Raw genomic sequence first — 27,743 nt, 5'->3', positions numbered from 1 at the left:
TCAGGGCAGATATTGTTAGTGTAGTTCTTAAATAAAGTGTTGGTTAATTGAAAATAAAATGACAGTTCTCAGTATATATGATATTCTTTAAACCATGTTAAAAAACTTGGGCAGCTTAATCTTTTAAGTCAGCCTCCCTCACTGATATTGTTTTTTTCTTTGATTTTAAAGTCCCAAAATCCTTCTTGTTTTTGGTTTACTCACTGTGAGCCAAAGTTTAAAAGAACAGCACTTAAGTTGTGCTCTTAAATTTACTACAGAATTATTTCCTTTGAAGAAATATAATTGTTTAAATAAGTTCATTTCATTAATTGTCTTTCAAATGCCTTCAAACACTCATATGTCAATCCAGATGCCTCCTACTCAGGACTCAGTCCTGTTTGTTAAGGATGAATTCATCAGAATTCAACAGAGGGGCTTCCCTGGTGGCGCAGTGGTTGACAGTCCGCCTGCCAATGCAGGGGACACGGGTTCGAGCCCTGGTCTGGGAAGATCCCACATGCCGCGGATCAACTGGGCCCGTGAGCCACAACTACTGAGCCTGCGCGTCTGGAGCCTGTGCTCCGCAACAGGAGAGGCCACGATAGTGAGAGGCCTGCGCACCGCGATGAAGAGTGGCCCCCGCTTGCCGCAACTGGAGAAAGCCCTCGCACAGAAACGAAGACCCAACACAGCCAAAAATAAATAAATTAATTAATTAATTAAAAAAAAAAAAAAAAAAAGAATTCAACAGATATTTACCTTAGAAACAGAAGACTCAAAGATGAATAATGTAAAGTTCAGACCCTCTGAGGACTCTCATTTAGAAACAACCTGTGTCCATCAATGGATGAATCGATAAAGAAGATGTGGTATATATACAGTGGAATATTATTCAGTCATAAGAAAGAAGGAAATCCTGCCATTTGTGACAATGGATGGACCTTGAGAGCATTATGCTAAGTGAAATAAGTCAGACAGAAAAAGACAGTACTGTATGATGTCACTTACATGTAGAATCTAAAAAAGCCAAACTCACAGAGGCAGAGAGTAGAATGGTGGTTACCAGGGCAGGCCTGAGGGCTGGGAGAAATGGGGACATGGTGGTCAAAGAGTACAAACTTCCAGCTAGAAGATGAATAAGTTCTGGGGTTCTAATGCACAGAGTTTTGATTATAGTTAACAGTACCGTGTTATATACTTGAAAGTTGCTAAGAGAGTAAATCTTACGTGTTCTCACCACAAAAAAAGAAATGGTAATTATGTGACATGATGGAGATGTTAGCTGAGCAATGGTGATAATCATTTTGCAGCATATAAGTGTACCAAATCTACATGGTGTATACCTTAAACTTATACAATATTATATGCAAATTATATGTCTATAAACCTGGAGGGAAAAAAGTCTAATAGGCTCTCAGCCAACTGTGGTAAACTCAACAGCAAGTGCTGCAGGAGAACTAGAACCCAGAGACTTTGTAGTGGTATCCTGGATACATAAGACGTGAGAAGAGCCTTGCAAATATGATTTTGATGAGTCCAAGGAAGAGAATGTGTATTCGAGGAAAAAGGAACCTTGTAGGCAAACGCATGGAGATGGAAGAGTCCAGTTCATGTGCAAGGAAGGGGAGGGCCAGTATGAGTCTTGGACCACGGGATCTGTGGAAGGGTAACATGGGAGATGAGAGTAGATGGCCTTGACCATCTTCTTGAGACATTACTTTACAAGGGTGCGTAGGAGCTACTCTTCTAATCCATCCTGGTTTTATTTATAAACTCCATATCCTTTCTGTAAATCTTTTTAAATTATAAAAGCAATGTATATCTAATTTCTTAAATTTGTATTGAAGTATAGTTGCTGTATAAAATTATATAAGATACAATATTCTATAAGATAACAATCTTTTTAAATTATAAAAGCAATGTATATTTAATCTGCAAGATTTATAAAATGAAGAAATACACAAAAATAATCTGTAATATCACCAGCTGAAGATGACTGCTTATTCAAAATGAAATACATGTTTACATACTGGAATAATACTTTCTTCATAATTTTAATCCTGCTTTTTTACATGACATTTATCGTAAGTGCTTTTGCATGTCATTAATAATTTTCAGAAGAATATACGCTACTACGTATAAAATAGATAACTAATGAGAACCTACTATATAGCACAGGGAACTCTACTCAGTGCTCTGTGGCGACCTAAATGGGAAGGAAATCCAAAAAAGAGGGGATAACTGTATACATATAGTTGATTCACTTCGCTGTACAGCAGAAACTTAACACAACATTGTAAAGCAACTATACCCCTATTAACAAAAAAAAAGAAACCTCATTTTAGTAAGCTGTAGAGGGTTCCATTTTACACATGTGCCATCATTTATTTAACCACTCCCTCATCACTGTACATTTAGATCGTTATCTTTGCTCTAGCAGCTTAATACTGAGATAGTGTAGATAAAACTAGACTTTCCGTTGCTTCTGTTGTTGACTGATACACTGAAACCACTAGAAGGTCAAACCTTGCCAAACCACTTTGGATGGATCTTGCCTCTGAGCAGCAGGAAGAATTCCTGGGAAACACATGTGCTTCCATAGAAAACTACAAGTAGTTGCGGCAGCTTTGCTCATATAGGGATTGTTTTCCCTTTGGGTCCCTTCATATCATTTCTCCAGTCACTATATGAATATTTTTTAAAAGTTTGAGTGTGTGTGTATGTAAACAGTAGTGTAATGGTATTTTATTTCCAGATAAAATATCTGACACTTAGTAGCCGGACAACTGTCGGTTATCTTCTCTCTCTCTTAGTCCCTTCTTTATATCAGATAATCATAAAAATGTTGTCTAAAGGATTTTTTTTCCTTTTTAAAATACATTACTCAAGTACAGAATTAGGCCAAATCTGTTAGCTCAAACATTCAAGATTGGAAACCCTTTGATGTATGATTTGGTGTTGCCTTAGTGATCAAGTCTAATTGCACAACTGATCTGATTGATCATGAAGAAATAGGTTGTTAAAGTGAACAAAAAAATATTTTCAGTCTGGAAGAAGTTTGATTAAATGACCTCATATTGACAGGGCCAAGCAGTGACCATCAGCCTGTGTGGTTAAGAGGTTTGGGAGCACCATAAAAGAGCAAACCTGTCTTTAAGAAACCCATAGGCTGTTTCACTTAATTGTAATTGGAAGGAGTTATTGGTTTGCTCAATTGCTTTCTTTTTGGTATTTTTCCCCTTCAATTAACTAAGTGGGAGAGCTGTGATGTTTCATTACTGGCTGAGAAGGCTGTATCAAGCTAATGGGTGTTTTAGCAGAGATGGAAGCAGTGGTTACAATAAAGTGGTCTGAAAGTAGATAGTCTGTCAGAGATCTGACACTTGCTCAAAGCCAGCAGAGGCCATTCATCAGTACATTTCTTGCTTAGCACCCACTCAAAGCTCTATCCGATGACTTCTCATTCAGATATGTATGGAAACTGTAGTATTCCATTTCTTTTTTTATTGTCATCAGTGAGCTCATTTAGCTCAAAGCAGTATTTCTCCTGATATAAGTTTGTGAGTTAGCTCACAAATAAATACAGAGTAGCTATTTTGACTGTCATCTTACCATTCCTGGCATGCCGTTCAAAGCTTGTTTTCTGAATAACCAGTAAGTGAGCTCATCAAAATGCAAAAAGCCTTTTATAGTGCTATATTAATCATTAGAAAGCTTGCATTAAATTATTACACACAGGCACTTTAGCCATCTTATTCTTGCTGGATAGTTTGAGGAAATCAGCTTCTTTTTTCTCCTTCCGGAAATAATCTCAATATCAAGTAGGCGATCTAATCCTTGCTATTAGAAAGTGGCTCAGGGAAGCATAGGAATTAAGAGTTTCCTGGTTTTACCCTGATTAAAACCAGTCTACTTATTATTACAGAGCCAGCAGGTGCTTCACATTCATATTATCTTGAGAGCCTAACCATAATACCATCTAATGTACAAAAAAAGCATGCCGATTTTAAAAGTAGGTACTTGATTACAATGTAATAAATGAATAAACGTTTTAAGTAATTTTCTAGTATTTGCAGGAATAAATCCGGAAGTTTTTGTTCAGCCATGTTTTACTCCAGTGGCCTAGTTTTCAGTGATCAGAGTTTCAGAGTGAGGTCATGTCTCTTTCCTGAATTCACATATTTCTTCACCTGTACTATTCCTACAGGCCTCATATCTACCTTGCATCTGAGGTACTTGTGCTGATGTTGCATTTTTTATTAGACTGTGAACTCTTGAGTATACCACCGTAATGACTAGTGTGTTTTCTATGCGAGACATTTGATATGTACTTGAATGAATGAGTAAAAGTATTCTGCCTCATATCCTACACATTAAGCTAAGCTACCTTGCAAAAGGGATATTGTAATGGCAAAGATTTTTAGGTTTTAAGGAGTTTCCAGAATTCCATTTTATTAAACGCTTTGTTCAACTTGTTGCTCATACATCAGAGGGAGTTTCAACTCTCTGTTAAACCAGAAGTATTTATTCTTAAATTTACAACAAGAGGACATTGGAAAAACTCCTTGGCATTGTTGACAGTCCTTTCTTCTCCCTCGAGGTTCTCTTCTCCCTTGGTTCCTGTGGTTACACTTGTGATCTTCCCACCTTGCTAACAATTCCTCCTACAGTTCCTCTGCCTTTTCTTTCCCTCCATTTTCCCCAAGGACTGTCCTTGGCTCTTTCTTGTCTCTTTGTTATCTCAACTTCAGTAGTTTCATCCCCCTGTTCCAATTTCAGAAGCATCTTGTAGTATCAGTTCTGATTATATTATCCGCATGTTTCTGGTCCTGATATCTTTTTCCAGAGCTTCTGGCTCATCTTTCTTTTCATCTAGATATCACTACTAGCCAATTGCTATCATATTATACTCAACACTTTAAAAATGAGGCTTCTGAATGTTTTCTAAAAATATTTTTACATATATGAAAGAAATTAGACACGTTTAAAAAAATCAAAAACAGAAGAACTTGGAATGAAAAGCAATAGTCCCCTGACTCACTGGCTGCTTACCTTCTATCAGCTTTTTTAATAGGAGTTCCTCACCTGAACTACAAACCAGAAAATGACCCGAGCAACTAATTTCTCAGATCTCCCAAGGACGGTACATGACTAGTGCCATACCAGATACACAGGAGAGAAGTTCATTCATGATTTACTCAGGATGCCTTAGGGCATTAGAACTTATTTCTCTTGTGAAAGTCCAGTTGAGACAAGGTGCTAGGGGGGATCACTTTCCAGGGGGACCACTTTCCAATTCTTCTAATATGTTTATACCATGCTTTGTTTAACTGGTCAATTTTAGACATTACCAGTAGACTTTTTTCTATGATAGATGATGATTTACCTTCCTTATACCACCACCCTTCCATATTCCCTTTTCTAATGTAAGTTACCTTTTTAGCCTTCACCAATATATGTGTTCACCTTCATTTCTTGTCTTATCTACTATACCTAGTTTTCCTTGCTTCCCTATTTCCAAATAGAGTTATATTCTGAGTTCTTAGTGGACATGAAGTTTTGGGGAAGAGTATTCAACCCACTACAGGTAGTTTTCAGTATATTGATGGAGTTTGAGTATTTAAAGCCCTAGTATTAGATGAAATCATTAAGAAGTTAGTAGATGGAAAAGAAAATATCTGAATATAGATCCCTAGGGAACTCAAACTTTTGGAGATTGAGAAGATAAGACCTGAGAAGAAGACCAAGATACAGGGGCAATGAGGTAAAAGAACTAAGACAGTGGTATATCCTTGCAACATGGAGAGTTTTAGGAGAGTGGTGAACTACTGATAGATGTTTCATTACATGGATTTAGTCCTTTGTTTTATTGCATTACATCATCAGTAAAATCTTTTAAAAATAGTAAATGGCACAAAAACTTTCTAAGAAATTATATATCTTAAAATATCTTTATCCAGCTTTTCCAGGTATTTGACAGTTTTGCCAAGTATAGAATTCTAGGGTCAAAATCATTGCTTCACTGTCTTACAACAAACAGTGAGAAATGTGATGCTAGACACATTCTTATCCCTTTATGTGTAACCTTTAGGTTGCACATAAGGGTTATTTCCCTTCTGGAAGATTTGTATTTTGTACTTATTGTGAAATTTCACAATGTGCATTTAGATGTGAATCTGTTTCATTCATTTGAGGTAGTGTTGTATATGGGGTAAGGGTTTGACCTCTACATCTAGAGTATCTGGATTCAAATCCTAGTTTTGCCCTTCAATAATCTTGAGAAAATTACTTAAACTCCCAGTATCTAGGTTTCTTTCTCTTTAAAATTGAGAGAGTGATAAAATTCCCTACCTCATGGGACTGCTGTCTGCACTATATGAGTAAATATAGGTAAATTGCAAAGAACAGTGGCTGCCATATACTCAGTCATCAGTAAGTATTGGCTATCATTTCATTGTTCATTATTTGGAGAACTTGATGGGCCCTTTTAATCTGAAGACTAAAATCCTGTGAAAAGTTCTTCAATTATTATTGTTATTATTTAAGATAGTTTCTTCACTTTGATTTTTCTCTTTTCTTGGTATGAAATTTGTCTTTAATCATAAGCTGTATGTACCATTTGAGTTGGTGCTGTTTGATTTTTTTCCTATCATATTTTTCTTCCATTTTCTATATGCTACTCTTTTAGAAAGACTACTTCAACTTGATCTTCCAAGTCTTATATTGCATTTTTGAAAAATTTCAGCTATCATATTTTTAATTTCCAAGAGCTCCTTCTTATTCCCTGAATATTTCTTTTTATAGCACTGTGTCCTTTTCTTATGAATGAAATATTCTTTCAAATCTATTAGAAGGTATTAATTAGAAATATTTTAAGTCCTGTTCTGTGCATTATCTCTGTTTCCTTCAGGGTCAGTTTTTATGATGGTATATCTTGGTTATTCTGTTAAATGTTATAGTCTTTTCTCAAGTATTTGTTTCTCCTTGATCTCACATTAATGTTTAAGAGTGAATTAAACATTGACCTTTGATATGAAGGTAAGGTTTGTTGACTGATAGACTTACATTGGGTGAGCTAAAAAGGTGCCACTTTTTACACTTTGAACTCTAAACACTGAAATGCAGGGGACTTTGTTACAGAGGATAACTCCTACATTAGCTACTTAGTTTCTTCCAGATATTTTATTTATTTTCTTTACAGAAGAACCATCCATTCTGGCTTTGGGGATAATTGCTTTCTTTCAGATGTCTGCTCAAGGTGGGAGGAGGTGCTTGAGTTGATTATTCATCAGTAGACCTTTAACTAACCCAGAAATTCATTGAATTTTCTTCTCCACTGGTGGCGTTTTACCTTTTATCTTTGTTTACACTTTTCTTTGTCCCTTTAACGTAATGCTTATAAGATGGGAAGAAGAAGAGATTTAACAATGTTTTTAATCTTTCATCTTTAATCAGAAGTTTGGATGTACTCTTTTTGTTAAAAAATTAATAATATATGTTATATATATTAAATATATAATTACATTTTTGTTGTATTTCATGTATATATATATAATGTACACATTTTCTATACCAATTCTACTCCATTTAATATTATAGTCAAGTTTTTGACATAAATATTTGAAATAGGATGAGAAAGCGTCATCTTATCATCTTGTTATTGCATCTTAGTGAATTCTTTCAAGCTGCCACCCCTGCCTTAATTCCCCCTGACCTAGCAGGACTCAAAAGGTGTCATGCTGAGCTTGCCACTTAGTTACCTGATATTACAAACAGGTCATTCATTCACTCAGTAAATGTTTATGAATCTCTAACCATGTGTCTGGTTCTTTGCTAGATGTTAGAGAAAAAAAGAAAAACACACAGGCATAGTCACAGCCCATATTTATACAAATTATTTTTAAACTATTTTGATATTAAGGAAAATTTGGGGTGAAAGCAATGTTTTATAGCTTGATTGTGATAGTGTTTATGTGTCAAAACTCATGAAATTGTTGGTGGTGTTTTTTGTATATAAATTTTACCTCAGTACAGTTGGTTTTAGGTCTGAGGAGATAATATGTATAACATGATGACTGTAGTTGATTATACTGTATTGTATAATAGAAATTTATTAAAAGAGTAGAACTTCAATGTTCTTACCAAAAGGAAAAAAAAAAAAAGGTAAATCTATGAGGTGATGGATGTGTTAATTAACTCAATGGGGCAATGGGGGAATCCTTACACAATTTATACATATATCAAATCATCATATTGTATTCTTTAAATATCTTACAATTTTATTTGTCAATTACACCTTAATAAAGCTGGAGAAAAATAATGTTGGTTTCAATAAAAAGGAAGAAAAAAAAACATTTAGGAATAAGCCCAGGCAAACTATATAGAAGGCGTCCTTTCAGAAATCTATGAAGACCATAAAAGCTATAAAAATTATTAGAGAAAGAGGAAATACATCATGTGTGTGGATGAAAAGATTCAATAATGTAAAGATGTCAGTTCTCCCCAAATCAATCTATAGAATCAATTCAGACTTCCCCTCCCCCCATTTTTGGTTTTGTTTGGGGGTTTTTTTGTGAGAAATTTCAAACTGATAGACAGAAAACCCAAAGAATCAAGATACTTTTGAAAGGTGGGCAAAAAGATAAGGAGGAGTAGCTATTCTGAGCCAGGCACTGCTTCTCCTGTGATGCCATGTATAGTTAATGGCAGTAGTTAAGAGCGAACTATTAAGAAATAGAGAGTATTACTTCGATTTCAAAAACAGAAAACTCAGAAAAGTTTAGTAAAATAACTCAAAGTTACACAGCTGACAAGCCACAGAGCTGGAATTCACTCACATTAAGATATATACTGATTAGTTATAAAGCAGAAACTAACACACCATTGTAAAGCAATTATACTCCAATAAAGATGTTAAAAAAAAAAAAAAGAGATATACTGAGACATCTCAAAGTATAGGCTGTTTCTGGTTGGCCAAGTGTTGTTCTTCAGAGGCAGCCTGTGGTGAGAGAAAGGGCACTGGACTTGGAGTTGAAAGAGTTCTGGTCCATGGTGTGACCTTGGGCAATGCCTTTGCTCTCACTGCTTCTTTGTCTATGACATAAGGATAAGAATAGCTCACACAGCTGTTGTGAGGACTAAATGACACGATGAAGAAATTATATTATGCTTTTTGAAAGAGTTGTCATTAACTTCCTAATTATAAACTATAAAGTAGTGAAAATAATTTTCACTGAATCTCCAATGTTATCATCCAACTTGTGAAGAGGATTTTAGGATTTTCAAAATTTACTTACATATATTGTCATTTTACTTTCAAAGAGTTCACATGAGAAAATCAGTCTTTTTATGAAATTTTGGATATTTTATACCCAAGTCTGGAACAGTTGTAAAAAACAATGTAATGCTCAAAAGAGTTTGCTTTCATTGAGCACTCCCATCTAAATGTTGAAAGCCGACTCCCCAGAAGCTCAACAAAAGACAGAGGGAAATGACCTTGTGATTTAAAAAAAAATGCTGTAGATAATCTAGAAAGCAAATAATCCACATGTGGGTAATCAAGAGTTGATTAATTGTTTTGAGGGTGTTTAATTGCCTACTGTTTATCAATATAATTTAACTACCAGTGCATAGGATAGTGATATAAATAGTCCAAGTACTATTTTTTTATGAGAAATTATGTCGGGTTTTTATTAATAATAAACACGTTGAAACACAGTACTCTAATGATTTGACTTTGCCATTAAAAGTACCATGCTCATTTTAAAAAATAATTGTATTTTCTTTTCTTTTGAATAGGGTAGCAGGTTAAACTAATGATTAGGGTCTGTTTTAGGTATGGATGGTTCTAGATATTTACACACTTTTTATTATTCTTAGTTATGTTGTTATGATAGAAATAACTGTTACTATGCATGAGAAAGGGTTTGTTTATCCTCCAACTGTCTCATTTTATAACTACACTTAATTTTACAAAGAAATAATTTGTCATTTTCCAAAGTGACCCATTAAATGCTGATGTCAAAAGCCATTTTTGTTTGGCCTCCTCTGAAGCCAGTGGTCTGTGACATTGTAGGAGGCATGCAGTCTTGTGTCACCACACCTGAGGGAGGCAAAGAAAACAAGATACTGACACATGTGAGCTTTTTTTTTAATTCATACATTTTCCTTTCTTGTTTTCTGCTTGTTGGTTTGTTTTTAATGATTACCTCAAAACATATGTACTTTCTAGAAAATCTATCCCCACAGCGCCTTCCACTTCCATTTTCTAAGTTGATTCTGGCCTCTGGCGTATGACTGCTATTCGTGACTGCTGTTGGATGGCTGAATATCTTTTGGATTTTAGATTCTCTGTGCTCTGGGACAGCATCTCAATATCATCACTAGCTGACTGTTCTAAATGTAGCTAGTGAAAAAGTTCTAATTGTCCCTAAGGAACTAGTTCCTTTCTAAGAGAGAATATATAATGAAATCACAGTTTTTCATAAAATTTATTTTTAGTTTTTTATATAATGTACCTACAGAGTATAAAATTAAGGTCCTTATAATTAAGACTAAATCATATGAGCTTATACATCCTGTACTAACCTTTTTGAATACTCTTAATTCGGTTTGGAAAGTAATTTGTTCAAACTTGGTAGTTCTTATATGGAATAAAATAACAACATTTTTCCCCCCTAGGTCTGCTGTTCTCTGTGTTTCTAACTCAATTAGATAATATAAAGTTTGCTTTTAACTGACCTAAAGAAAGTACCAAAGAAATAAATCATTTGATTTTTTTTTACTACTTTCTGTTATTATATGATACGTAAAGCACAATATGTGCATATCTGAAATTGCACACAGTATGTGTGCATTTATATGTTCTAACTCATAGTAATATCTACATTTGTGTATAGATAAAATATACTTAATTCTTAAATTGTGGATCAGATTTCAATTCTTTACTTATTAGTGATTACTGAGTAACTAAAGATATACATACCATCAGATAGCTTACAGATAAGGCTGCTTGTTTCATCTTTCACTTTAATTAGAACATGAGCCAAACAAACATACCTTCTGGTGGAAAGTGCATACTTTGGCAATTCAAGCACACTTTCATTTTCTACCGACTTTCACCAAAGTAGAGAAGTTTTCATAAACAGATCAAAATTAGCAGGAACATGAGAGTGTAAAACAAAGCAATGTATATTATCTGGCTAGTTTTACTTTGCTATCCTAAATGGTAGCAAGTATATAATTTGAGCCATGACATATGTATACTTATACTATATTTTATAAGTTGAGTAATATTTTAAATGAATTAAGACATTTCGCTACCTAATGAACTACTCAGTAAATCCTTCTGAGATATGGATAATTGCTCCATACTGTATCTTAGTGTTTTCAAAACTCCAGTCATTCATATGCCACCTTAATAAGTTTTGTCATATTCATATACTGTTTATACCAATATCTACTTACTGTTGTTTCTGTTTCCTCTCACTTTTAAAATTTAAATACAATTTCACTACTGTACTATTAGTATCACTTGCTATAAATAGAAATAATTCAGAAATATAAAAATGTAGCCATTAAAATATAATATTTGCCTGTTATCACCTAAATACCATACCAGTGGCGGCAGATATATAACATGTTGGGAAACACTGTCCTGCATGATTGTAAATTCAGATTTTTATAAATTTAATTTTCTTAAAATAAAACACACTTTAGATAGATAGTAAACCCAGTAAGGGCAGAAATTACTTCTGCTTTATATATCCTTGTTTCCCCAGCACTTAGTACTTGGCATATAACAGGTATTCAGTAAGTATTGAATGATAAATTAGTGAGTGACATATATATTTGAATATCTATCCTCTAAAATACTACTTAGTATTAATAGTCAAATAATGATACTCAGATTGTATAGGAAAATACATTATGGCCAGCACATGTTTCAATCCCCAGTCTTCAGGGAATATGCACTAATATACTGTGTAACATTTCTATTAAACTTTAATGGATATAGATCAAGGAAGGTTACTGTAATATAAACAAAGAGAAATGGGGATGAAGCAGTATAGGAGTGGGCCTGGTGATTAGAAAGAGTGACAGGAGAAAATGAGTGAGGAGTAAATATTGAAAGATATATCTGTGTCATGTGACCTGAGGTAACCCTTGTGTTGCAGCAAGAAAAAATAACTAAATTAAAGGGTAAGTAAGAGATATGAAGGTTGCTTCAGTGGATAAGGCTCTGTTCTATTAATATTTACTTCCAAATCACCAATGCTAATGACCAAATCATTCTAAAATGAGGTACTTTAAACATCCCCCTCCTGACCTTCCAACAAACTCATTTCTAAAGCTTAAATTCCAACCTGTTTTCTTTTGTCCATGCACTTAAGAAATGACATAACCAATTTCCTGCATCTTTTGGGTTAGAAGAAAAGCCCATATAAAGCTGAAATGAGCATAGCATTTTAGTCCCATTTATAAATCATCGGTTAGGGAGGCCCCTGAAGTACAGATAGGCTGTTTCATAAAACCTATGAGGCCTTAGTAAATGGAAGCAATCCACATCAGCTATGTGTCAGGAAGTCAATGCTTAGCTGATTTGGCCACTAACAATTATTTTGACAATAGGAATTACTAACTGTAAGGAACTGACTCTTAGAAGAGAAACCACAGAGGCAAATCACTCATAGTTCAGAAATAATGTTAAAATTTTGCAATCATATAAAATATTTATTTTGGCTTACTACCTAATCTAAGAGAATGGTTTGTGCCTTGTTTTACTGAAGGAACTCTGGGCTTATCAAGAAGTATATGAGTGATGACTTTTTTTTCTTTTAAAAATCTTACTTATTCAAATATTTGTCTCTTTAAAAATTGAACATAGTAAAAGAGGAAATTTTAAAAGAAAATGAAAGAAATATATACTTCCAAGAATTTGAAGTTAGATGAGACTAAGAAGGCAGTAGATACTGCTGAGCTGGAGTGGATTGTCTGGGAGGAAAGGACTCTAAAAAGTATCTGATCTTCCCATCAATAGGAGGGACTTGTCATGCTGGTCACCGCAGCAGGGAATATGATGCAGGTGCGGAAAACATATAAGAAAAGGCTATTCTACCTTGGCGAGTGGAATCTGCAGTCATGGCAAAGGGTTGTCAAGATGGATATTTTTGGCAGCTGTGATGGTACGGTGCCGTCAGATCATTTAGCAAGGTCTGAGGCAACCCCAAAGCACCCAGAAACCCAGAAGGTATTAAGAAGAAGGGGACACTCTGTAAGGCAACTCTAGGAATTACTTTTTCCTCTATGACTGATTAAAGAGACTTGGATGGACATCAGATGTTCCCATTAATCAACAGACTGAATAAGAAGAATAAAAGTCTCACAACATTTGGGAATAGTAATAAGCCACTGGAGGAAATATATGAAACTCAAGATACATGCTCTGTTTGTTTAGACAATTTTGCCAATTTCAGCCTGTGTCTACTTGTATGAAGGAGCACACACCAGAAAGTCAGGCAAACATGAACTCTTAGGTGACCTTGGTTAAATCCCATAATTTCCTTTTGCCTCATTTTTTTTCATATGTTCAATATGCTGTCTAAATGGCAAGGTTTTTTTTTTTGAGGATTGAATGAAGTAATGATATATGTGAAACACATTAAAAGGTGACATAGATGGGATATATTCTCCAAAATCTAAAGCATGTTGATGCATGAATGCTATTGCCATATACTGGAGATTATGTTGATAGTAATAAGAGACCCTAAAATTTCAGTGGCTTAAAGCAAAAAAGTTCGTTTCTTGCTCATACTCTACGTCCACCCCAACTAGAGGAGGAATGTGCCCCATATCGTCTTCACTCAGGACTCAGGCTGATCTTCAGAGCTTCTGGAAATCGCTGGTCATTGTGATGGGGGAAAGGTATGTGTGAATCACACACTGCATCTTTAAGGCTCTCTCTGGAAGTGGCACATGTCATTCCCTAATTGACTTCAGGAAGTCACACGGCAATCCTAGCTTGTGTCCAGAAGAAGAGCTGGAAATATTTGGTGAGCAGCACTAATGACTATCACAGATGGTTTCTTTCCAGTTTCTACAGTTGGATGACTTTTGCAACAGAGAAGCTGTCTAGGTGTTTCTCCTATTGCTAATACCACTACATTCTTTCTGTATAGCTTTCAACAACCAAGTAGACTTTCTTGATTTTATGTTTTCTCAGTTTTAAGGATTTGCTGGCACTAAATATTTTAGTAGCCATCTAACAGAATATTTTAGTTTCTTTGAGAGAAAGGCAGCAATTGTATAACATCCCGTTCCTGTTTTCTTTCCCAAATAGACATTGATGAGTGCTCTGATGGCTTTGTTCAGTGTGACAGCCGTGCTAACTGCATCAACCTGCCTGGATGGTACCACTGTGAGTGCAGAGATGGCTACCATGACAATGGGATGTTTTCACCAAGTGGAGAATCATGTGAAGGTCAGTACAAGGAGAAGACCTAAAGTTTAAAGTCTTAAAATTGAGGAAAATGCAGTAAGATGTAAATAGTAGACATTGATCTAATATTTAAGGTATTGGTGATTTTTGCTGTGTGTTTATACAACAGTGATTAGAAACATGTTAAAATCTAACTTTCTCTTGCTAATTATGATAACTGATTTTTAGATAATTAAAACTTGCAATAGTAAACCAATTTTCTGTGGATACTGTTGAAGGGTGTTTTAGAATGAATAAACCCATAATGTCAGATAAATTTTTTAAATGGCAGCATGTAAAAATCTGACCCAAAAAAGAGCTAGAAAAAAATAGATGAGGAAAGCAGGATAGAGGGAAAATGAGGCTAGAGGAAATACAATGATGATATGGCCAAGGGAAACATAATGCATGCTACTCTGGGCTATTCCTAATGTATCACTTAGCTGGCAAAGTCAGAGATATTTAGTGAATGTTGGATACAGAAGATATGGTCCCTGCTTCACAGAAGATGTCAATCTAATAAGAGTGGAAATTTGAAAAGATTATATTCAATTATTTACCATGAATTTTGACTTATTTTCAGTGAATTGACAACTCTGCTCCCTTATATCCTCTATTAAGGGGCACGATAGTTAGGAGGCAGGCAGAGTAAGCAAAGCACAGTGAATAATTGTCAGGGAAACCACCCATACTAAAAGGCTTTGGCATAGGATTGGAAAACAAAACAAACCTCAAGAAGTCATTATTTTCTCCATTGGTGTTTACACCTTCATAGAGTAACAGCCTAAGAGAATGATGCGGCTAAAATGACACAGTCGATGAAAGCCTTGGAGAATCTGACTTAGCAGTGCTTGACGCTTAAATGATGAGATATCTTTTATCCTTGGGCCTCAAGAGGTTTTCACACAGAGAAAAGTGAAACAGACTTGGATGATAGATGCCAAGGCTCCCAGCGTGCTTTGCCAGCAGCTGCAGAGCTCTGGACCTTGAGCGGAACGTTCATCTGGATTGTTACACGGAATGGGAACGGTACTGCCTTACCAGGGGCTAAAACCTGGCATTTGCAAATAAGCACTTAGCTGTGTCTGAAGGCTCTACCTGGCACTTGTGAATGTTCCAGAATGCGTACTTCCAGCCCTGTAGAGAATGCCATTCAAGAAGCCGATCAAACCGTGTGATTTTGCCCTTCCCTGATAAAATATTTTGCCTGTTTTCTATAGTATATTATGAGGAAGAAGTCTTCAATGCTACCTTTTTAAGATTGTCTTTTATTTTATTTTAAGTTACATACATAAAGAATGAATACAAGCTGATTATAAATAATTCCATTCATACAAAAATATATAGAGCAAAGCTGAAAATGTATCTTTATTTCATCTCCCCCTTTTTCCCATCCCTTCCTCTTCTGCTCTAGGGGTAACCTGTGTTTAATTTTGCTTGGTATCCTTTTCTGCGCATCAGAGTGTAACTAGAAAAAATACATACCTCTGCTGACTATCTTACTTTATATTTGCAACTGCTTTCACTATCTTTTAAATTTATGACCACATGTCTCAAGAGGGCTGTATTAGTTATCTATTGATGCGTTAAAAGTTACCCCCAAAACTTAGAAACTGAAAACAACAAAAGTTATCTCACAACTTCTGTGGGTAAGGAATCTATGCACAGCTTAACTGAATGCCTCTGGTTCAAGGTTTCTAATGAGGCTACTACCATCAAGTTGTTGCCCAGGGATGTGGTCTCATCTTAAAGACTTGTCTGGGATGGGAGTGGAGAGAATGAAGGTCACTCGTGTGGCTATTGGCAGGCCTTGTTTCCTTAACACATAAGCTACTCCACAGGGCTGGGGGCTGGCTTCCCCTAGAATAAGCAGGTGCCCAAAATGGCAGCCACAGTCTTTCCATAACTGAATCTCAGATGTGACATTTCATCACTTCTCCCATAGTCTATTTGTTAGAAGCCAGTCAGTAAGTCCAAGGGGAGAGGATTACACAAGCGTGTGAATATTAAATGGTGAGGATCGTTGGGGGCCATCTTGTAAGCTACCTGCTCTGAGGACCACCGACCTCACCCAGTATTCCTACTTTATTTCCTTAGTTACTTTCCCCTGCAACTCTTAGTTACTTTCCCCTGCATACCGTCTTCCGTCTCCTCAAATCTTAGATACCACTTTCTTTCTCTTCTTTCTCTGTCGATAACTCTGCTTATTTAACTGAGAAAAAAGAAGTACTTCACTTTTCCACTAAACATATGGTATGATATACAGTAAAGATGTAACGGTCAGGACAAAATGACAAAACATAATTAGTGCATTCATTGGTGTCCAAAAGTAACAAAGTGAAACTAGCCATTAAAATAACACATGATAAAGATGAATATAGGGAAGTAAAGGATTCTATGAAATGCCTACACAGAAAAGGCTTTTTGAGGAAATTCCGTAAATACAGAAAGAATGGGAAATCTTATTTTTTTAAAAAGAACCACAATTCTAGAAAGATGATTCTATTATTATCTTCCAGTATAATTTATAATGATTATCATAAAAATCTACTACTCTTTCAGAAGACGGTGTGCTCTGAAGAATACTTTTAAAAGAACCCACCTATGTTGTATAAAACAAGAGAGAACTAAAGTGCTTCTTTTTAACAACTATCTATTTACTGCAATTTCAGTGATTTGTAGAATTGTAATATTAGTATTTAGAAGGATGCAATTTTAAGAGTGTGATTATATCTGAGCAGGTTCCATTTTTCTGTGCTGGGGGAAAAGAAAAGAAGCATTTCAACGTGGACAAAGCCACAGCAGTGGGTTTACAATTATGCTGAAGTATAATATTCATATTTGAAAATGTGAATAAATAACTTTGCACTGTTTCACTACTTTTTAGGCTGTGTAATCTACAAATACATGTTTATAAACTGCATTCATACAAAGTGTAAACTGTTTTGCTCATCCATTTACCTCAGAGGTGTAGACATTTAATTGCCAGGTAATGTACAAGGGTACCATTTTCCTTGTCCATATCATCATTCCTAATGTGCCTGAAAATTTGTCTCTCTCTGAGGATAAAGCCCAGTATTTTTTTTTCCAGGTAAGAATATTGTATTTTCATGCCCACATTTCCCTTTATTTAAAGCTTTTATTTCTGGATTATCTTTATGCTTGGTGAGGATTTTTTGAACTTGTATGACCCCAAAAAAATGTTTATAGGGTAACATCTTTTGAGTATTATGTTCAAGCCAAATACTATAAATTCTAAACTTAAATCAGGGAAAAGTATGAAAATGAAATGAATCTATTTCGACTCAAGAAGTGGTTACTGAATCTATGCACAGGTACCTTGAGGTACTTTACCAGGCACCTGCTGTGAAGAAATATAAAGGAGGTATGATCACTGCTTTCAGCTTGCAGTCGAGATAAAATATGTACAGTAACAACTGTCATACAAGATAGAATATAGTAAGTTTTTCAATAGAGGAGAAAGCTGCAAAGTTGAAAATGATGAATACATAAGAAAAGTATGAATTCAGAGCCATAATGAAACAAAGAGAGAAATTATTTCCTGTTGGGATCAAGAAAGGATTGAATATCTAGCATTGTTTCAGGACTTAAGTATGATGTGATTATTGGCTCATTGAGATAGGGAAAGAGAGTGCCAGCAAAGGAAGTAGCTTTAAATGCCTTTCTCATAAGTTTGAACTTGAGTCTGAAAGTCTATTTTTGAGAAAGAGAATGATGAAAGTGTATCTCCACCAAATCTATATTTTGGCCCAGTCCTATTTTCTGAATTCCAGCTGGATAGCTCTACCTGGAAGCCCAGAGGAAAGTGTATTTCAACATGTCAAACTAACTCATGTCTTTGCTCATCCCTGCCACCTACTTCCACTCTCCAGCAAAATCTTGCTCTTCTTTGTATAAATAGCATCAACCAAATTTTCCAAGCGGGAAATCTAATCATTCATGACCCTTCTCTCACCCTAGTCTTTGAAGCCAACAAATCACTAAGAAGTTGCTGTATCTTTGTTGTTTCTATCTTGGAAGATTTTAGTTTTGTTGTTTCTTTCTATGCATCCCCACTGCTACTATTCAATACAGCATTATGCCTACGAGCGCAGACTTGGAGCCTGACAGCTTGGGTTCCCATCTGGGCTGTATACCTTACTAGCTGTGTGACCCTGAGAAAGTTATTCAACATGTCTAGGCCTCAATTTCCTGATCTATACAATGGAGATAATGATGGTACCTTTCACGGTTGTTGTGAGTCATTATATGAAATGAGTCATTATACGAAAGTACTTAGAATTTGATACATACCAACCACTATATAAGTGTTTCCTTTTATTATATGACCATCTCTTTCCTGGAATACTGAACAGTCTATTAATCGGTCTCCTAGCTTCAATTTCTAATCCATTTAAATCCCTTTTCCACAGTGAAGCCAAAGGACCCTTTCAAAAATGGATATCTGATTATGATTTTTTTTTTTTTGCAATTCCCAAAAATGACATTTTATTGTCTTTAAGATAAGGTTCAAATTTCTTACAACATGACTTTTAACTGATCCCTAAGAACCTCTTCAGCTGCATGTCTACCCACTCTGCTCTCCCTAGACATTCAAGTCATACCAATACTTCTGATCCTCTAACACATCTTGATGGCTCTGAACATTGGGACTCAAACACACCCTTACCTCTGACTAGACCAGTCTTTACCTCCTCTTTGCTTGGCTAAATCTTATTCATACTGTAACTGCCACACCTGGAGAATGTGTATGTGGGCAGAAGAAACATCCAAAAAGAGCTACCAGTGTGATAGGAAGCAAGTAAAGGACATTTATCAGGGAGAGGGAAGGACCTGTGTCAAAAGCTGCTGCTAGCTCAAGTTCGACGGGAAGTGAGACTTGACCACTGGCTTCAGCAACATTATTTCTCCAATCACTCACTAAAGCATGTACCAGTATTTGTTTTTTGAATTTTATTTTACTTATTTTTTTATACAGCAGGTTATTAGTTCTCCATTTTATACATATTAGTGTATATATATCAATCCCAATCTCCCACTTCATCCCACCACCCCCCACCCGCCACTTTCCCCCCTTGGTATCCATACATTTGTTCTCTATATCTGTGTCTGCCCTGCACACTGGTTCATCTGTACCATTTTTCTAGCTTCCACATATATGTGTTAATATACGATATTTGTTTTTTTCTTTCTGACTTACTTCACTCTGTATGACAGTCTCTAGATCCATCCACGTCTCTACAAATGACCCAGTTTTGTTCCTTTTTATGGCTGTGTAATCTTCCATTGTATATATGTACCACAATTTCTTTATCCATTTATCTGTCAATGGGCATTTAGGTTGCTTCCATGACCTGGTGATTGTAAATAGAGCTGCAATGAACATTGGGGGGTGCATGTGTCTTTTTGAATTATGGTTTTCTCTGTGTATATGCCCAATAGTGGGATGCTGGGTCATATGGTAATTCTATTTTTAGTTTTTTAAGGAACCTCCATACTGTTCCCAATAGTGGCTGTATCAATTTACATTCCCACCAACAGTGCAAGAGGGTCCCCTTTTCTCCACACCCTCTCCAGCATTTGTTGTTTGTAGATTTTCTGATGAAGCCCATTCTAACTGGTGTGAGGTGATACCTCATTGCAGTTTTGATTTGCATTTCTCTAATAATTAGTGATGTTGAGCAGCTTTTCATGTGCTTCTTGGCCATCTGTATGTCTTCTTTGGAGAAATGTCTATTTAGGTCTTCTACCCATTTTTGGATTGGGTTTTTTGTTTTTTTAATATTGAGCTGCATGAGCTGTATATATATTTTGGAGATTAATCCTTTATCCGTTGATTCGTTTGCAAATATGTTCTCCCATTCTGAGGGTTGTCTTTTGGTCTTCTTTGTAGTTTCCTTTGCTTTGCAAAAGCTTTTACGTTTCATTAGGTCCCATTTGTTTATTTTTGTTTTTATTTCCATTACTCTAGGAGGTGGGTCAAAAAAGGTCTTGCTGTGATTTATGTCAAAGAGTGTTCTTCTATGTTTTCCTCTAAGAGTTTTATAGTGTCCGGTCTTACATTTAGTTCTCTAATCCATTTTGAGTTTACTTTTGCGTATGGTGTTAGGGAGTGTTCTAATTTCATTCTTTTACATGTGGCTGTCCAGTTTTCCCAGCACCACTTATTGAAGAGGCTGTCTTTTCTCCATTGTATATTCTTGCCTCCTTTATCAAAAATAAGGTGACCATATGTGCGTGGGTTTATCTCTGGGCTTTCTATCCTGTTCCATTGATCTATATTTCTGGTTTTGTGCCAGTAGCATATTGTCTTGATTACTGTAGCTTTGTAGTATAGTCTGAAGTCAGGGAGTCTGATTCCTCCAGCTCCGGTTTTTTCCTTCAAGACTGCTTTGGCTATGCAGGGTCTTTTGTGTCTCCATAGAAATTTTAACATTTTTTGTTCTAGTTGTGTAAAAAATGCCATTGGTAATTTGATAGGGATTGCACTGAATCTGTAGATTGCTTTCAGTAGTATGGTCATTTTCACAATATTGATTCTTCCAATCCAAGAACATGGTATATCTCTCCATCTGTTTATATCATCTTTAATTTCTTTCATCAGTGTCTTATAGTTTTCTGCATACAGGTCTTTTGTCTCCCTAGGTAGGTTTATTCCTAGGTATTTTATTCTTTTTGTTGCAATGGTAAATGGAGGGTTTCCTTAATTTCTCTTTCAGATTTTTCATCATTAGTGTATAGGAATGCAAGAGATTTATGTGCATTAATTTTGTATCCTCCAACTTTACTAAATTCATTGATTAGCTCTAGTAGTTTTCTGGCAGCATCTTTAAGATTCTCTATGTATAGTATCATCTCATCTGCAAACAGTGACAGTTTTACTTCTTCTTTTCCAATTTGTATTCCTTTTATTTCTTTTTCTTCTGTGATTGCTGTGGCTAGGATTTCCAAAACTGTGTCGAATAATAGTGGTGTGAGTGGACATCCTTATCTTGTTCCTCATCCTAGAGGTAATGCTTTCAGTTTTTCACCATTGAGAATAATGTTTGCTGTGGCGTTGTCATATATGGCCTCTATTATGTTGAAGTAGCTTCCCTCTATGCCCACCTTCTGGAGAGTTTTTATCATAAATCGGTGTTGAATTTTGTCAAAAGCTTTTTCTGCATCTATTGAAATGATCATATGGTTTTTATTCTTCAATTTGTTAATATGGTGTATCACATGGATTGATTTGCATATATTGAAGGATCCTTGCATCCTTGGGATAAATCCCACTTGATCATGATGTATGATCCTTTTAATGTGCTGTTGGATTCTGTTTGCTAGTATTTTGTTGACGATTTTTGCATCTATATTCAGCAGTGATATTGGTCTGTAATTTTCTTTTCTTGTAGTAACTTTGTCTGGTTTTGGTATCAGGGTGATGGTGGCCTCATAGAATGAGTTTAGGAGTGTTCCTTCCTCTGCAATTTTTTGGAAGAGTTTGAGAAGGATGGGTGTTAGCTGTTCTCCAAATGTTTGAAGAATTCACCTGTGAAGCCATCTGGTCCTGGACTTTTGTTTGTGGGAAGATTTTTAATCACATTTTCAATTTCATTATTTTGATTGGTCTGTTCATATTTTCTATTTCTTCCTGGTTCAGCCTTGGAAGATTATACCTTTCTAAGAATTTGTCCATTTCTTCCAGGTTTTCCATTTTATTGGCATAGAGTTGCTTGTAGTAGTCTCTTAGGATGCTTTGTATTTCTGCGGTGTCTGTTGCAACTTCTCCTTTTTCGTTTCAAATTTTATTGATTTGAGTCCTCTCCCTCATTTTCTTGATGAGTCTGGCTAATGGTTTATCAATTTTGTTTATCTTCTCAAAGAAACAGCTTTTAGTTTTATTGATCTTTGCTATTGTTTTCTTTGTTTCTATTTCATTTATTTCTGCTCTGATCTTCATGATTTCTTTCCTTCTACTAAGTTTGTGTTTTGTTTGTTCTTCGTTCTCTAGTTCCTTTAGGTGTAAGTTTAGATTGTTTATTTGAGATGTTTGTTGTTTCTTCAGGTAGGATTGTATTGCTATAAACTTCCCTCTTAGAACTGCTTTTGCGTCATCCCAAAGGTTTTGGATCATTGTGTTTTCATTGTCCTTTGTCTCTCAGTACTTTTTTTGCTTTCCTCTTTTTTTTTTTTTTAAATTAATTTTTTTATATAGCACGTTCTTATTAGTCATCCATTTTATACACAACAGTGTATACATGTCAATCCCAATCTCCCAATTCATCACACCACCACCCTCCCCACACCGCTGCTTTCCCCCCTTGGTGTCCATACGTTTTTTCTCTACTTCTGTGTCTCAATTTCTGCCCTGCAAACAGGTTCATCTGTACCATTTTCTAGGTTCCAAACATATGCATTAATATGTGATATCTGTTTTTCTCTTTCTGACTTACTTCACTCTGTATGACAGTCTCTAGATGCATCCATGTCTCTACAAGTGACCCAATTTCGTTCCTGTTTTTTTTCTTTTTAACATCTTTATTGGATATAATTGCTTTACAATGGTATGTCAGTTTCTGCTTTATAACAAAGTGAATCAGTTATACATATACATATGTCCCCATATCTCTTCCCTCTTGCATCTCCCTCCCTCACACCCTCCTTATCCGACCCCTCTAGGTGGTCACAAGGACCGAGCTGACCTCCCTGTGTTATGCAATTGCTTCCCACTAGCTATCTATTTTACGTTTGGTAGTGTATATATGTCCATGTCACTCTCTCGCTTTGTCCCAGCTTACCCTTCCCCCTCCCCGTATCCTCAAGTCCATTCTCTAGTAGGTCTGTGTCTTTATTCCCATCTTGTCCCTAGGTTCTTCATGACCATTTTTTCTTTTTTAAATTCCATATATATGTGCTAGCATACGGTATTTGTGTTTCTCTTTCTGACTTACTTCACTCTGTATGACAGACTCTAGGTCCATCCACCTCACTACAAATAACTCAATTTCGTTTCTTTTTATGGCTGAGTAATATTCCATTGTATATATGTGCCAATCTTCTTTATCCATTCATCTGTTGATGGACACTTAGGTTGCTTCCATGTCCTGGCTATTGTAAATAGAGCTGCAATGAACATTTTGGTACATGACTCTTTTTGAATTATGGTTTTCTCAGGGTATACGCCCAGTAGTGAGATTGCTGGGTGGTATGGTAGTTCTATTCTTATATTTCTAAGGAACCTCCATACTGTTCTCCATAGTGGCTGTATCAATTTACATTCCCACCAACAGTGGAAGGGGTTCCCTTTTCTCCACACCCTCTCCAGCATTTATTGTTTGTAGATTTTTTGATGATGGCCATTCTGACCAGTGTGAGATGATATCTCATTGTAGTTTTCATTTGCATTTCTCTAATGATTAATGATGTTGAGCATTCTTTCATGTCCCTGTTGGCAATCTGTATATCTTTTTGGAGAAATATCTATTTAGGTCTTCTCCCCATTTTTGGGTTGGGTTGTTTGTCTTTTTGATATTGAGCTGCTTGTAAATTTTGGAGATTAATGCTTTGTCAGTTGCTTCATTTGCAAATATTTTCTCCCATTCTGAGGGTTGTCTTTTGGTCTTCTTTGTGGTTTCCTTTGCTGTGCAAAAGCTTTTAAGTTTCATTAGGTCCCATGTGTTTATTTTTGGTTTTATTTCCATTACTCTAGGAGGTGGGTCAAAAAGGATCTTGCTGTGATTTATGTCAAAGAGTGTCCTGCCTATGTTTTCCTCTAAGAGTTTGATAGTGTATGGCCTTACATTTAGGTCTTTAATCCATTTTGAGTTTATTTTGCGTATGGTGTTAGAGAGTGTTCTAATTTCATTCTTTTACATGTAGCTGTCCAGTTTTCCCAGCACCAGCTATTGAAGAGGCTGTCTTTTCTCCACTGTATATTCTTGTCTCCTTTATCAAAGATAAGGTGACCATATGTGCATGGGTTTATCTCTGGGCTTTCTATCCTGTTCCATTGATCTATATTTCTGCTTTTGTGCCAGTAGCATATTGTCTTGATTGCTGTAGCTTTGTAGTATAGTCTGAAGTCAAGGAGCCTGATTCCTCCAGCTCCGTTTTTCTTTCTCAAGATTGCTTTGGCTATTCGGGGTCTCTTGCATTTCCATACAAATTGTGAAATTTTTTGTTCTAGCTCTGTGAAAAATGCCAGTGGTAGTTTGATAGGGATTGCATTGAATCTGTAGATTGCTTTGGGTAGTAGAGTCATTTTCACAATGTTGATTCTTCCAATCCAAGAACATGGTATATCTCTCCATCTATTTGTATCACCTTTAATTTCTTTCATCAGTGTCTTATAATTTTCTGCATACAGGTCTTTTGTCTCCTTAGGTAGGTTTATTCCTAGATATTTTATTCTTTTTGTTGCAGTGGTAAATGGGAGTGTTTTCTTAATTTCACTTTCAGATTTTTCATCCTTAGTGTATAAGAATGAAAGAGATTTCTGTGCATTAATTTTGTATCCTGCTACGTTACCAAATTCATTGATTAGCTCTAGTAGTTTTCTGATAGCTTCTTTAGGATTCTCTATGTATAGTATCATGTCATCTGCAAACAGTGACAGCTTTACTTCTTCTATTCTGATTTGGATTCCTTTTATTTCTTTTTCTTCTCTGATTGCTGTGGCTGAAACTTCCAAAACTATGTTGAATATAGTAGTGAGAGTGGGCAACCTTGTCTTGTTCCTGATCTTAGTGGAAATGGTTTCAGTTTTTCACCATTGAGGACGATGTTGGCTGTGGGTTTGTCATATATGGCCTTTATTATGTTGAGGAAAGTTCCCTCTATGCCTACTTGCTGCAGGGTTTTTATCATAAATGGGTGTTGAATTTTGTCGAAAGCTTTCTCTGCATCTGTTGAGATGATCATATTGTTTTCCCCTTAAATTTGTTAATATGGTGTATCATATTGATGGATTTGCCTATATTGAAGAATCCTTGCATTTCTGGGATGAACCGCACTTGATCATGGTGTATGATCCTTTTAATGTGCTGTTGGATTCTGTTTGCTTGTATTTTGTTGAGGATTTTTCCATCTATCTTCATCAGTGATATTGACCTGTAGTTTTCTTTCTTTGTGATATTTTTGTCTGGTTTTGGTATCAGAGTGATGGTGGCCTCGTAGAATGAGTTTAGGAGGGTTCCTCCCTCTCCTATATTTTGGAAGAGTTTAAGAAGGATAGATCTTATCTCTTCTCTAAATATTTGATAGAATTTGACTGTGAAGCCATCTGGTCCTGGGCTTTTGTTTGTTGGAAGATTTTTAATCACAGTTTCAATTTCAGTGCTTGTGATTGACCTGTTCATATTTTCTATTTCTTCCTGGTTCAGTCTCGGAAAGTTGTGCATTTCTAAGAATTTGTCCATTTCTTCCAGGTTGTCCATTTTATTGACATATAGTTACTTGTAGTAATCTCTCATGATCCTTTGTATTTCTGCAGTGTCAGTTGTTACTTCTCCTTTTTCATTTCTAATTATATTGATTTGAGTCTTCTCCCTTTTTTTCTTGATGAGTCTTGCTAATGGTTTATCAATTTTGTTTATCTTCTCAAAGAACCAGATTTTAGTTTTTATTGATCTTTGCTATCGTTTCCTTCATTTCTTTTTCATTTATTTCTGCTCAGATCTTTATGATTTCTTTCCTTCTGCTAACTTTGGGGTTTTTTTGTGCTTATTTCTCTAATTGCTTTAGGTGTAAGGTTAAGTTGTTTATCTGACATGTTTCTTGTTTCTTAAGGTAGGATTGTATTGCTATAAACTTCCCTCTTAGAACTTCTTGGGCTGCATTCCATAGGTTTTGGGTCATCGTGTTTTCATTGTCATTTGTTTCTAGGTATTTTTTGATTTCCTCTTTGATTTCTTCAGTGATCTCTTGGTTATTAAGTAGTGTAATGTTTAGCCTCCATGTGTTTGTATTTTTTATAGATTTTTTCCTGTAAGTGATATCAGGTCTCATAGTGTTGTGGTTGGAAAAGATACTTGATACGATTTCAGTTTTCTTAAATTTACCAAGGCTTGATTTGTGACCCAAGATATGATCTCTCCTGAAGAATGTTCCATGAGCACTTGAGAAGAATGTGTATTCTGTTGTTTTTGGATGGAATGTCCAATAAATATCAATTAAGTCCATCTTGTTTATTGAATCATTTAAAGCTTGTGTTTCCTTATTTACTTGCATTTTCGATGATCTGTCCATTTGTGAAAGTGGGGTGTTAAATAAAGTCCCCTACTATGATTGTGTTGCTGTCGATTTCCCCTTTTATGGCTGTTAGTATTTGCCTTATGTATTGAGGTGCTCCAATGTTGGGTGCAAAAACATTTACAATTGTGATATCTTCTTCTTGAATTGATCCCTTGATCATTATGTAGTGTCCTTCTTTGTGTGTTGTAATAGCCTTGATTTAAAGTCTATTTTGTCTGATATGAGAATTGCTACTCCAGCTTTCTTTTGATTTCCATTTGCATGGAATATCTTTTTCCATCCCCTCACTTTCAGTCTGTATGTGTCCCTAGGTCTGAAGTGGGTCTCTTATAGACAGCTTACGTACAGGTCTTGTTTTTGTATCCATTCAGCCCCTCTATGTCTTTTGGTTGGAGCATTTAATCCTTTCACATTTAAGGTAATTATCGATATGTATGTTCCTATTACCATTTTCTTAATTGTTTTGGGGTTGTTATTGTAGGTCTTTTCCTTCTCCTGTGTTTCCTGCCTAGAGAAATTCCTTTAGCATTTGTTGTAAAGCTGGTTTGGTTGTGCTGAATTCTCTTAGCTTTTTCTTGTATGTTAAGGTTTTAATTTCTCCGTCAAATATGAATGAGATCCTTACTGGGTAGAGTAATCTTGGTTGTAGGTTTTTCCCTTTCATCACTTTAAACATGTCCTGCCACTCCCTTCTGGCTTGCAGAGTTTCTGCTGAAAGATCTGCTGTTTACCTTATGGGGATTCCCTTGTGTGTTATTTGTTGTTTTTTCCTTGCTGCTTTTAATATTTTTTCTTTGTATTTAATTTTTGATAGTTTGATTAATTTGTGTCTTGGCGTGTTTCTCCTTGGATTTATTCTGTATGGGACTCTCTGTGCTTCCTGGACTTGATTAACTATTTCGTTTCCCGTATTAGGGAAGTTTTCAACTATAATCTCTTCATATATTTTCTCAGACCATTTGTTTTTCTCTTCTTCTTCTGGGACCCCTATGGTTCGAATGTTGGTGCGTTTCATATTGTCCGAGAGGTC

At 35.7% G+C, this 27,743-nt stretch overlaps 1 protein-coding gene across 1 annotated transcript in view; it reads left to right on the top strand.

Moving 5' to 3' along the window:
* Nucleotides 1-27,743, top strand: part of NELL2 (neural EGFL like 2) — a 367,245-nt gene that overhangs the window by 319,866 nt on the left and 19,636 nt on the right. The window contains exon 17 of the mRNA XM_059935715.1: nt 14,321-14,461. Within this exon, the coding sequence (XP_059791698.1) occupies nt 14,321-14,461 (141 nt within the window). The remainder of the gene's footprint in view (nt 1-14,320; nt 14,462-27,743) is intronic.

Source organism: Balaenoptera ricei, chromosome 10 (assembly GCF_028023285.1).
Source record: "Balaenoptera ricei isolate mBalRic1 chromosome 10, mBalRic1.hap2, whole genome shotgun sequence".
NCBI lineage: Eukaryota > Metazoa > Chordata > Mammalia > Artiodactyla > Balaenopteridae > Balaenoptera > Balaenoptera ricei.
The sequence above is the reverse complement of the archived record's forward strand: the minus strand, read 5'-3'. Positions and strand labels throughout refer to the sequence as shown.